General features: G+C 42.8%; 1 protein-coding gene across 1 annotated transcript in view; it reads left to right on the top strand.

The window, feature by feature from the left end:
- The first annotated feature begins 1,211 nt into the window (after window positions 1–1,211).
- LOC116829229 (serum paraoxonase/arylesterase 2-like) overlaps window positions 1,212–13,608 on the top strand; it is a 63,548-nt gene continuing 51,151 nt past the window's right edge. The window contains exons 1-2 of the mRNA XM_075062355.1: window positions 1,212–1,369; window positions 11,457–11,527. Of these exons, the coding sequence (XP_074918456.1) occupies window positions 1,296–1,369; window positions 11,457–11,527 (145 nt within the window). The 5' untranslated portion in view covers window positions 1,212–1,295. The remainder of the gene's footprint in view (window positions 1,370–11,456; window positions 11,528–13,608) is intronic.

Below are 13,608 nucleotides of genomic sequence, written 5' to 3'. Positions count from 1 at the left end.
CTGATTTGCCATAGATGCTGAAATGAAGAGATTACAGGAAAATCTCAGCTTCCATTTTTTTTAAAAAAAGTAAATTTCTAGCCCTCATGGTTTCAGAGAAAAGCTGGCAACCATGGAGTGAACCTAAAAGGTTCAGAAACCAAAAGAAAAAAGACCCCAATATTTATTATTTTAAAATCTTATGCTTTTTAAACTAATCTTGTAATTTGAGGGAGGCCTGGCTGACGCTTTTTGAATCGTTGCAGGTTAGCAATGCTGGTTGCGCCTGTTTCCCTTGGGGACACATATAGTTTTCCCTCATTGCTTTTTAATGGGAAATCTTTGGCCATTTCTTATCACTGGAGACACAGGGCTAAGATTCCCCAAGAGACTTAGTCCCCTAGCTACCACTTTAGCTGCCTAAATTCCAGAATCAGAGATTCACAAATCCCCCCCCTCAGATGCCACCAAACCCTGTAGGTGCCTAAACTCCCCCAGCACCTACATTTTTGCAGTAGAAGTTCCCTAGGTGCCTGCGGACTGATGCCTCAGGCTAAGTGTCTGCCTAAGCCCCAGTCTACACTACAGAATTAGGTAGACATAAGGCAGCTTCCGTCAACCTAATGCTGTAAGTGTCCACACTAAAACGTAGCTCCTGCCCATGTAACTTGCCCACTCCACCCACTTAATAACAACACTTCTGTGAGAGGCGCAGCGCTTAGGTCGATGTAGTTAGGGCGAGGTGGTGTCAGTGTAGAAACAGTGCTGCTCACACCGACTGCTGCTGCCTTTCAGAAGCCAGGACATAGCGACAGTTAAATGGGTGCCAGCATGCCTGGCGAGGACGCGCATCACCGACACCAGGAGCATAGTGTGGACGTGTAAAACCGATTCAGTTACTGCTGTGGCTGTACATCCATGCAACCTGGGTGGAATTAATTGTGTAGCACAGACTTGCCGCAAGTTCCTGTGCGAATCTAGCCCAGGGTCTTTCTCCTTTGGCTGATGTTTGCTAGGCTGGAGTAGAAGAGTCCCCTGCCCCTTCTGTTCTACTCACGGAGTCTGTGTCTCTCCCGTTGCCAGCCCCTCAGCGCTCAGCCCCGGCCAGGCTCCCGGGGCGCAGGGCTAGCCTGGCGGAGCGCGAGGCGGGAGGCGGAGTCCCGGCCCCCGCCCCCATTAGCAGCCCGGCACTAGGCTCTGGCAGCTGGGAGGGGACAATGAGTGGCTGGGGGCGGAGCTTTGGGGCCCTCGCCCGAAGGCGGGCGCGCCCGGCCTGGTTCGCTAGCGGGGCGCAGACCGGTCTCTATCGCAGCGCCATGGGGAAAGTGCTGGTGCTCGCTCTGGCCGGGATCCTTGCCGCTCTCTTCGGGGAGAGGCTAATGGAGTTTCGGTAAGCGGCTCCAGCCCCGCCTCAGGGAGCTGGCCCGAGCCGGGGCAAGTCGGGGGCTTTGTCCCCTGGAGAGACTGGCGAGCTCTGGGGAGACCCGGGGTCTGTCCGTCTAGCTCGTGCTTTCCTTCCCTCGCGGGGGCGGGGTGTGTCCACAGCCCAGCGTTCGCTGCTTGGAATGGAACGGCCCCGGGTGGGGAAGAGAATTAGAAGTCACTCCGGTCTAGTGGGAGCTCTTTGGTCCCGCACGTCCTTATGGCCCAGGGTTCTTGTCCTTCTGCACGGGGCAAGCAGAGCAGAAGTGCCGTGAAGAGAAGGCTCGATTGTGCACTTCTCCCATGCCCTCATTGGCTGGCAAAGCTTGCCTGCGGGGTTCAGGCTGAGTGCAAAGCTGGCTGGAGCAAAGCGGTGCAGGACGGAAGAGCCTGGCTTTGTAGAGCCTGGATCGCTGAGCATCTGACATTGCATCGTAGTTTAAAAAAGTGGTTGTATATCTTCCCAGGGGATTGGAGTTCATCTCGTTGTCTAGCATGGCATGCAGCTTGCCCGTATAGAAATGCCACTGAATATGTCGGAGGAAGGGAGAGTTTAATGTAAACTACCCTGTTATCCTCCAGATGCAGTCGGAGCACATTGCTTTGTTTGCTTTTGCATTGGTCATTCTAAGCCGGGCTTGAAACTAACTTCAGAAATATTCACCCCAGGTAAATCAGATTTACAGTAGGTTGATGTCCTAGCTGGGTATGTCAAATCCTTTTCTAACCCGAGCTAATGGGGTCTGTGAAGTATGAACCTTAAGGGGATAGCTTTGTTTACTTGCATGTTCCTCTTCCAACAGAGGTCATAATGACTGAGGGTATGTTGGCACACGGTCAAGATGGTAAATACAATTTCATCAGTCATTTTAAAAAAATCTGTTGTGAAATAACTTAGATTGCAAAAATAAATAACTTTTTTTTTTAAAGCCAGAACTTGTGAATAAACAGCCACTAGCAAACTAGTTTGTGTACTATCTGGAACTTGAACCAATATACTTCCAGTAAGGGAACACGACGGTTTCAACTTTCAGAGTTGTTTTGAGTAGTGAGATGAATACTAAACGAATCAAAGCTATTAAACCCTAGAAGCAGAGAGTACATATAGCAAAGGCTAGTAATACAATATTACAGAAATAGCTTATCTGGAAACATAACCATGTAACTTTAGTAGCTTTAGGCTAGAAAAGTGAATGTGAAATTACTTTGTTAGGTGACAGTGGAGTCCTTATCCTGGTAATAATGAGTGATGTAAAAATATTTGCAAGAAATCAGAGGAACAACATTTAAATGATTTAAATTTTAGATCTAACATTGTAGCTAATTACAAAGAAACTTTTTACTACTTCTTTGTTTACAGGGTAGAGTGCAGTACAAGTGTATTAAGAGAAGTAGTGTTTTGAACTAAATTCAGTTCAGTGCTGGTCCTACCACTAGTCTGAGCACTAATGGGAAATTTATTGACAACAAAAAATTGCTACTGTTATGCCTCACATTGTAGGGATCTTGATAAAGTTCTAGCATTCCTAGTTTATTTTTGGGTGAGTTGTTTCAGAGCACAGTAAGTAGCAGGCCCCTGTCAAAAGCTGAATAAGCAGGATTGAAGTAATATTGAAAACTGTTAAAATAAAGTTGTATGCTAGAAACAGATCAAACTAAAAGTGCTTTGTGAATATTCTATTTTTATTACTTTTTTTTCTGATGTGTGCATGTGCTGCATTATAAGCCTGCTATATTGCAACCTTGCTAATACAGCAGTACTGCCTGGTGACTGGAAATGTACAACTTCAGATAAGAGTTGAGAATGCTGTCTAGTTTCCTCTAATACGTACTGGAAGGAGGAGATTGGAAAGTGAGATTTTTTTTTCTTGATATCTCCCACTCCAAAAGAAAATGAAAATTAAGTTCTCTATAGCTTTGTTACTGTTCACATTAATCCCTTGAGTTCTGGCACATCATGGCCTGGTGATATGATAGTGGAAAGGGTCCTATCAATCTCTGTCTTTTTTCAAACACATTTAACGTAATTTCTAATACTCCTGGAGGTGAAAAGTGATTAATTTTGTATTAAATTGGTGTATGCATCATACTGTATTACTAATATCTACAGCAGTGGAGGCAGCTTATTCACATCCTATCTCTGCTGTGGGGTCTGAGCATAGTAAGAATTCACACTATTCATGGACTTTTGCCTCCACTTCTTAAAAGAACAATTCTTAATGTAGCTGAACTGCTATGTTTTCAGATGTGTGATTGTTAAAGGCATTGACACTCTACTTATTTTCCTCTTGTTCTTATTATGCTTTAGTTTTAAAAATTCATAATAATAAATAAGGTCCTGATCCAATGTCCACAGAAATAAATGCTGAAGCTTCCATTGACTTCTGGCAGATGCTAACTTTCTCCTGAACACTTGATACAGAGAGTGTACTTCAAAAGCTTCTATTGCGTTGAATTTTTGTTGTTGTTTTTAAACCATTTTTGTATTCCTCAGATGTAGAAGAAATAGGTCTCAAGCAAGAAACTCTCTAAAAGCAGGAGAAACACTGTGATAGTCACATGAAGATGTTCAATGTTGCATTTTTTGTGTTGCAGTGGTGGGATAGGGGTTGGCTGGGAGTGTATACTAAGGTTATTTTTTTTTCAGACGTTTCCAAGTGAATTTCCTAAAGAGATGAGGATCAGTTTCTCAGTTATAAATTTTGAGACATTGTTAGAAATGATAATATCCTTGAAGCCCAGGTGGCAAACTTCATGTGCCAGGCAATGTCAACACTAAAGTTTTGCCAGCATTTTTTCAAGTATACAGCTGTTGACGTTAGTGTCGCTAGAACATGTGAAAGCTTCCCTGCCTTTGCTGATGCCGTGTATCCTCCTTGCGAGAGATTGCATCAGCAAAACCTACAGTGCAGGAAGGATAGGCATCCACCACACCACCGTTTGTCTCATTTTCTTGTGGGGTGTTTTTGCAGTGCGTTGTGGGATACCAGCATTCTCAGGGAATTATGGCAACTTGGGATCAAGTTCCCACAATTCTCTTTGTTCCATCACATAATCTTTTTTTCACACTGTTATTAAAATACCCTCTGGTCTTCTCTTTGCTTTTCAATTTCTCTACTATCTTGCTGGGAGAAGCATAGATGCTGAAGAGATCAACAGAATTTTCATTGTTTTAGAGATTGAGTGAGTAATTCTTCTATATTCTGAACTTCAGCTGGCACCGCTAGTAGTCCTACAGCAGCAAAAATGAGAAAGACAGTCCCAGTTGCTTCAGGCATTCACTGACCAGTTACAAACAGTGGAGAAGTGCATTTGTACCTGTGAAATGAGAACCAAGTGGTGGGATTGAATAATGATGTAAATCTGGATGATTAGCAGTGGCCAGAGCACTTTTGGACACAGAAGGCCATGTTCCTGGAGGTGAGTGCCACGCTTCCCGAGTCCTCCAGCTCAAGGATACTAGAATGGGTGCTGCATTGAGAACGGAGACATGAGTGGTGATTGTACTCTGGAGGCTTGCAGTTCTGGGCTGCTATTAGTTAGTAGTCAATCATCTTACTGTTGGAAAATCTATGGTATGGGGTGGGGGAAAATCCATTAAGTATATCCTGCTGCACAGCATTGTGACTCTGGGCAATGTGCAGGAAATAACAGAGGAATTTGATGGAATGGGCTTTCCAAACAAGGGAGAGGGGGCAATATATGGGCTACACTTTCTGATTCTGCACCTCCCACTAGTTTGCTTCTGAGTACATAAACAGAAAGGGGTACTTTTCTGTGTTCATGCAAGCATTGGTGGATCACAGGTGGACATTTCATTGATGGATGCCTATCCTTCCTGCACTGTGGGTTTTGCTGATGCAATCTCTCACACGGAGGATATATGGCATCAGCAAAGGCAGCAAAGCTTTCACATGTTCTAGCTGCACAAATGTCAACAGCTGTATACTTGAAAAAATGCTGGCAAAACTTTAGTGTTGACATGGCCTGGGACATGAAATTTGCCACCTAGGCTTCAAGGATATTATCATATCAATTAGCATTAACATTGGCTAGTCAGGGAAGGAGCTTGACGCTCACATCTTCAAAAATACTGGACTTTTTTTGAAAGTCTCAGTCAGGGACACTTTTCTCAGTCCGGCGCATACTGTTGGCATTTCACCCCCACCAACATGTGATTCTTGGGGACCTCCCCTAGCCTTTGTTTCCTTGGCTGATGAAGCCCTGGATGGCAGCAAGGAAAGATTTAACTCCCACCTGAGCAGATGCGGGATGACTGTTGAATGTGCATTTGGTAGATTAAAAGGATGCTGTAGATGCCTCATGACTAGGTGTCACTGTTCTGGGCAACTGCACCTGTATTCCCCCTCCATGGTCTATCAAGGGCTACCACTCTAGGCTCCCAACTAATCAGCCATCTCCCCCATGGGGTAGAGACTCGCATCTCTCACTTTCCTGACCAAGGTTTTTCCAGGCAGTTCTCTGCCTACGCTTTGATATTCCCAGCAAGCCAGGCTGCCTGAAAGGTCTGCTTCTGAGCTTTTCTTTCTCTCCAGAAGCTACAAGCAGTGTAGTTACCAGCAGTTATAAGTTGCCACACAGCCCTCTCTAACCATGTATGTTTATTCTATAATGCTTTCACTTTAAGAGAAAACAATAGAAGTTACACACATGCAAATAAGCTTACTAGAGATCACCTCCCAACTCCAGGGAGGGCTTTGGTAAGAGTCAATTCTTGAAACCCCATTAAGGAGTTTTTCTGTGGCTACAAGTTCATAACAGCCTCAGCTCAGAACTGGCCACCCATGCATGGATTAGTCTTTAGTCTTTCCCTTCTTGTGCCTTTGACCTTAGACTCTGAGAACAGATTATCGGCAGACAATGGCCCTTTCCTCAGGGCATAGCTTCAAAAGATTGAGTTTTTGCATAACTGGAAGTAGGGAATTTGTATTCACCTCCCTCTAGAGATTTCCCAGACAAACACTTGACACTGTTTGTCCCAAAAATTCATTCTTATCTGGCCCATTGTTCAGTACAGTTGATAACATTTACTAGAGTTCACCTCCCATTTATCCCCAGAGAGATGACATGCAATCCCAGCCCACAGTAATACATAATCTTTGCATTTAATACAACAGATTCCAAAGACACTTAAACTTAATAAGGTTTTTCAAGGATATTACAGGAAATTGCCACATCTATCACTCTGTGTATGAATGTTAAATGATATGTAAACACTTGCTATGAGTCTGGAAATAGTGGTGCTGACTTGGGCAGTCACATGTTTTGCTTTGTAAGAAACAGTAAATAAAGCATGTCTTTCACAAAACTCAGTTTTACTGTGCAGTTCTCAGTTGTCATTGGCATTGAGCAATATGGACAGGTATTGCTGCAGGCGATGCTGGTGCCTTGAGAGTGTAGGGGATGAATAGTCCCTGGAACATAGAATTGTCCATGCAGTGCAAGGGCTGCTGGGTGGAAGTCTTTGGGCATTTTGCTCCATTATGTTTTGTAACAGCTGCGTCTGCATGTAGAACTGCATGATGTCTTTGTGCACAATTTGATGCATCTCTTGGTCTTCTCAGTGCATCTCTAGATCCTTCCTCCAGCATAAAAGCAATCCAGGGATTTACTTGAATCTCTGTTCTCTCATGCATGGGGCTCTGAGCAATGGAGGAGCTCAGAGAACATGTCCTCCCTGGTCCTTTTTTCTTTCCTTCCTGGTCAAAGTCAGTGTTTCAGCAGGAGTGGAGGCTGCGCCTCTCAAGGATGCCCAAGCCAAGGCCGCTGATAAATCTAACAACATCTGTCTTATTTAAAGACAGTACAGAAAGGAAAAGCAATGTGAAAAAGCGTAGGGAGTTTTGAGAGAAAGATTTACATAAAAATCTGCAGAGGGTCGGGTTTGGTTCAGGACTGCTCAGCAACTCCCAGCATAGTGAGTGCATAAGAGTGCTGTTCAAAGCCTGCCGTTGGAGGTGTAAGGACCGTGCGGTGTCCTGGGCAATAAGTGTAGGAATAGTGCAGTAAATATTGCTGACTTTATTACAGGCAGTGGTGTTCATGGGTGATATCACTCCTAAGGCTGGGAAGGGCCCCCAGGGTAGACAGCTGCTCAGGGAGGCTTAAAGTCACCCTAGCCCATACGCTGCCAGTTGGTGATGGTCCACAGAAGGTGTCCTAGTGTGACAGAACAAAACCACACTTCCTAGAAATGGCCAGGAAACCCCCCATGAGAGGAGAAAGTTCTTGCCATTGCCTTCCTCTGCAAGCCAAAGCAAAGTCACCCTCCTTGAGCTACGAGCACCATCTCTACCACTTCCTACCCCTGAATCAAAGTACAGCATACATGTTTTAAACAAAGATTCTAGGACTGGAAAACCAAAGCACTGCCATTTGCAATGTTTACATAAAAATCATGTACAGTAGAATCTGAGTTACAAACACCAGAGTTATGAACTGATCAGTGAAACACACACCTCTTTGGAACCAGAAGTACGCAATCAGGCAGCAGCAGATACACACACACGCACGCGAATACAGTACTATGTTAAATGCAAACTACTGGGGGAAAAAATGGGGAAAGTTTTTTTTAAAAAAAAGATTTGATAAGGTAAAGAAACCGTTTCTGTGCTTATTTCATGTAAATTAAGATGGTTAAAAGCAGCATCTTTCTTCTGCATAGTAAAGTTTCAAAGCTGTATTAAGTCAATGTTCAGTTATAAACTTTTGAAAGAACAACCAAAATGTTTTGTTGAGAGTTACAAACATTTCAGTGTTATGAACAACCTCCATTCCCAATGTTTGTAACTCTGAGGTTCTACCATAGTCTGCCTGACTAATTACTGGAGTGCTTGCAAGGTTTTTGACTTTTTCTAATACTCTGGTATCGCTTCAGAATGTATCTGTTTAGGTTTGCATTTAATAGATTTATGGTGATAGATATTTTATCTTGCTCCCAAAAGCTGTTGGCACTAAATGGCTGTGATAGTTTCTTATTTTCCTGTCGACACATTTTTTAAATAAACTGGCTCTGACTACTTCAAAAGGGATTCTTTTATTCTCTGACTGTGCTCGTTCAACTGCTATTTTGAAAGGGAGTGGAGGTGATTTGGGGCCCATTAAGAAAGTAAAGAGAGAAAACTATGCTTTAATATAGCTCCTTGAGCTCCCTTACCTGTCCTCAATGGATTCTGTGTCTGGGTGGGGTCCATTAGTCTCCTGAAGAGTTGGCTGTCTGGGGGGTCTGTATCCTCCTCATCTCCTTCCCAACACTCTTGTCATTGCTGCACTACTGGGGCTCCTTCCTCTGGGTCTCATGAGGTGTCCACTCTTACTTACAGATTGCTGATGGAGTCCCTGCCAGAATTGCATAGAAGCAGCACTTATTAGGGGGTAGCCCCAGCTCTTCTGTTGGACTCCCTTCCCCATGACCCGGCATTTCTGTTCATCTCCTTTTTCTACCCCAGCTTCAGCATCTTCTCTGTAATGACGGAATAGACCTCTATATTCCTGCGGTTATTCCGCAGCTGGGCTTGCACCACACCTCCCCACAGGGCAAGGAAATCAAGGCCTTCTTTTCTAGACAAGACAGCAGGCAAAGCTTACCCATAGCTTTACATGGAGCCAGACCCCTATGCTTATAGAGGTAAGCTAGTAGAAAGAACACAGCGGGTATTTTAAAGGAGGTCAGGCTTCTGGTCACTGTGACCTTTGAACAATTGATTTTAGAATTGTGACCAGAGCGGTCATTCTCGGCGGGTCATTGTAGGACTATGGCTGAAGGAAAAGGTAATGCAGCAAAGAAATGTCTCAGATTCACTAGCCATTTGCAACAGTTTTCTTGAGCAGAAGGACAATGCGAAAATAGATTGTGGGGTATTATTGTAGTGTATACAGCTCCCAGTAACTAGCTACATACCAAAGCCAGGCCTACACTACACAGTTATGCTGGTAACATGTGCCTTATTTTTTCACATCTGTATGTGCACCCACGAGCAATTTTGAGTCCTGCTGCTAACACCCTGATTCTCTGTCAGCCAAGATAAACCACATCTCCAAATAGCATAAGGCCTCTATTGGCATGGTACCAGTGTCTTCATGGATGGGAAAACAAGCCTACATATCAATTTCTTTGTTAAATTGACAAACTCATATAAGCTTACAGCATCCAGTGGGCGTAACTGGACACTGCAAGACGGAGGTTCCTAGGGTTGGGTCTGGGACCGGAGATATTGGCTAGTATCATTCAATTGCACAATCCAAGGAGCAGGTTACATGCCAGAGGCTGTGCATGATCAGCCCAGAAATGGGGGTTCTCACAGCAGAGCAGGGTAAGGGTAGCTCCCAAAGTCAAGGACTGGAGTGACCTAGCAGATCACTGGTCCAGATAATACCAGGGGAATGTCACACCCACCCACACCCTAGAGCCTGCACCCCAGCTGGAGCCGTCACCCCCTGTCCCAGCACAGTGAAAATGAGTGAGGGTGGGGGAGAGCGAGCGACGGAGGGAGGGAGCATGGTGTGAGTGGAGGGCGGGGCCTTGTGGCAGGGAGTGGGGCAAAAGTGTTCAGTGTTTGGCACAGGAGGAAACAAAACAGTAGTAGACCAAACATGCTGTACCAAAAATAGTACCACCTGTCATTCACCAACAAGAAGTGCTGCCCCTCAAAATACTTTGGCATTGGAAAGCAATAGGAGTGATAGGATGGAATGAACGGACCCCCAAAATAGTAATTGGACTGGGGGGAAAGGAGGTGACCCTTCTTTCTGAAATAGTGACTTAGTGCGTTAGGCCCTATGTGGGAGCCTGGTATCTAGAGTATTTTAATTTAGGCATAAAGTGTAACTTTACAAAACCTATCTAGCTAGAGTTGCTTAACTTCTGGACATCAAAGTTTACAGCAATTATTTTTAAAGTTGTATTTGCTCAGTCTATACAGTGTTCCCAATGCTTTCCGTTTTATGCCACAATAATGGATGACTTTCTAAAGTCCCAGCTCTTTGAGTCATTGAGTTATGTGAGAATCTCAGCTTATGGTACTTTTTAATGAAAGTGTCTATCCATCATAATTTCAGACAGAAGCTTGAAAACATGATGTGAGGGTACACTAAAAGCTCACAAATAGGAGATTAACAAAAGCTCCAGAATTATTATTTATAAATATCCCATGTTTGTGGGTGATTTTTTTTTTTTTTTTTTTTAAAGTCTTACTCATGATTTTTGAATGTTTGGATCTGGCACTATTGCAGTTATACAAATTAATATATGAAGACCACTCTGATGCTTATTTTATATTTTAACATTAGCATTTTGCTGAGAAATGGCTGGTTCTATAGCTAAAGTAAAGGTAAGTGGGGACCTTTTGAGCATTAGCCTGTTGATAAATTGTATAGTCAATTGCTTGACCACGCTTTGGTACATTATAAAATACATTTAAGAGACCATGTAACCAATGTCAGTCAGGTTTATTAATATGGTACAGGAAAAAAGTTTTGTACTATACCAATCTCCAAAGAGCAGTCTCCTGCAGCAATGTTATATTTGCCTTACGCAGAAAGTGTGCTCCCCAAGGTATACATTTCAGCTGGGATTATTTGTATGATTTTACAAGTTGCACCTCCCTTTATACATCACTAAAACCCAAACCATCAGTTTGTCCCAGTTCCCTTGTTCCTTCCTTATCTTTGTTTTAGATACTCACATTCCAGGTACTGGTCCATGAAGTTACCTCCCTAGCTTGTACTAAGACTTAGAATGAATATATCTTGATTTTGACAAGTTTCCTATCTGCTTGTGCCAAATGCCTGCTTCAATAAGTGCAAGGTGTTATGGGTGACTTAGCATAAGTGAAAAGGATTATGGTATAGATCAGTTTAAGCCGTATCACTGTTACGATATTTGCACTTAATGCACACTTGTGTATATAGTGCAGATAATACATAGTATTATGAAATCTGTTTATATGCTAGCCGGCATATATCAGTCAACACCGTTTCAGTTTGTAAAGCTCTCTTTGATCTGTTACACTCACCTGTATTATTTCCTCTTGCAGACGTAAACTGAATGCCTCCAGAGAGCTGGAACCAGTGGAACTTCCCAACTGTCAGCTTATTAAAGGAATTGGTATGTATGTGATAGGACGATCAAGAGTACTTTGTATTGGGAGCTTTGCTTTGAAATCAGCTACCAAAGCCAGGTTTTAAAAAGCTGACTCTGGAAACAAAAATAACTGTGGCCTATAAATACTCGTTTTGCTATTGTGAATCCCCTGAACTCCAGTGGGGAAGAAAAGAGTCAGCAGACAGAAAATTCTGTTGTGAACAGCTGGATGTTTAGAACTGAAGGAAAGTTTTGGTTAGTACTGGGATGGGAGGCTGTATACATACATTGTCGTTGTTTGTCTTTTCACAACCTTTGTCACAGTACCATGAAGATGGAAAGACCAACTAAAGATCTATTGCATATTTGAAATGTATATGGTGAGGTGTGGCCATGCTAGTGGGACACACCTTCAGATGCCTATCTGCTGGTAATACATTTCCTACAGGAGCTTCTGCAAATGTGAAGGTTTTCAGAGACAGCAACAGGCACAAAGTTAACTGGCGTGCTGATAAAAGGAAGCTGGCAAAATGCTGGGCGGAGTTGGTGGTTTTAAGATCAGAGTCCAGTCAAAGTGGATGTGGAGAAAAGGTGTTTAGTATATGAGATACGTACAGCAGGCACACTCCCCTTTCTCATGTTATGGTATCCCAAAGTTCAATGTATTGCATAATTTAACCTGAATATGCAAGTGAGCTATAACACTTGAAAGACAGAACGTCCATGCTTGTGACTAGCCAAGTTAGGAAAAGGGGATTGCCATTACTTTCTATATAGGTCATGCCTGAAAATACTAAGCACTGAAGCTATTTTTGTGCGTGTTTATTTGTGCAGACCTTAGCACTGTCCCATACAAATAAATTTTAATATGTGTCCTGTTTATGAAGAAAATGAAAATGTAAATTTCTTCATCTCCTTTTCTTTATAGAAACAAATACAATATTTATGCGTAACTTAGCATGTCTGTATATCTTGGTATACATTAAGTGGTCATTTTGTCCTCTTAATTTAATATTTCTGTTGTGCACAAGGAAAACTGGGAGTTGTTTTTTTTAGCTAAATGAGCAATTATAAATTCTCATGGCTTTTAGCCATTTAGCTACATGTTCTTTGGTTAAAATATCTCCTTCATATTTGAGGTAGTGAGCTCAGCATCATAAGGATAGCTTTTTTATTTGTACAAACATTTCACATGTTGAAATCAGCCAGGTCAAAATAGCTTTAGCTGTTTTAAACATTGAAGTTGCCATTAACTTGTTCTCTTCCTGTTTCAGAGCACTTATGAGTGGATTTGCTGATTGAAGAATACTAGGTTATTGTGGGCGGGGGGGAGAATTAGGCCTATGCCTTGTTTAACAGGATCTTTCTAATGGCTGCTAAAACAAAATCCTAACAGGGTTGTACTTATTAATATCTGTATATGGTGAACTCCCTTGTCTATTTTTTGTGGAATGCTTTGGCTCAGGTGGACTTTACAGCTTTTCCTCTGACCTAGCTGAGTCACACTGTTGATTTCACAAATCTCACTTCCTGACTGTTGCAGGGATTAAATGTCTTTCTGAACTCAAAATTATGTAGTTGAATAAACACAAGTAGAATTTTTTGTGTGTGATAGTGGGGAGGGGAGGTCAGCAGAACTTACGTTTGAAAGCATTTCATTCTTCTGAGTTGAGCCCATATTTGTTAGAGGAAGAGGCAGAATATTCATTTCCCTTGATAATATTTCATGTAAAAGGTATTCTTGAGTGATCCTGTAAACTGGTGTGTTCGCTCCCATTTGGAAAAAGCAAATGGGTCTTTACCAAACTGTATGCAAAATGTCAAGTATCAGGGGGTAGCTGTGTTAGTCTGTATCCACAAAAACGACAAGGAGTCCGATGGCACTGGACTTCTTGTTGCGTTTGCAAAATGCTCATTTTGTTCAGGAAAATAGAACTCTAAATGGCAAAAACAATTTGATTAACTTATGAGCAAGATAATTAACTGTCCCTGTGATACAGCATGGCCAGAAGGCAGCATAAGAGTGTTAGCAGGGGGCCTTATTCCCTGCCAAGGGAGGAAGGTTTGCTTTAGATTAACTAGAACAGCTGTGGCCAATTAGAGCA

Source organism: Chelonoidis abingdonii, chromosome 2 (genome assembly GCF_003597395.2).
Source record: "Chelonoidis abingdonii isolate Lonesome George chromosome 2, CheloAbing_2.0, whole genome shotgun sequence".
Classification (NCBI taxonomy): domain Eukaryota; kingdom Metazoa; phylum Chordata; order Testudines; family Testudinidae; genus Chelonoidis; species Chelonoidis abingdonii.
Note: the sequence above shows the minus strand (reverse complement) of the source record. Positions and strands in the feature narration are given on the sequence as shown.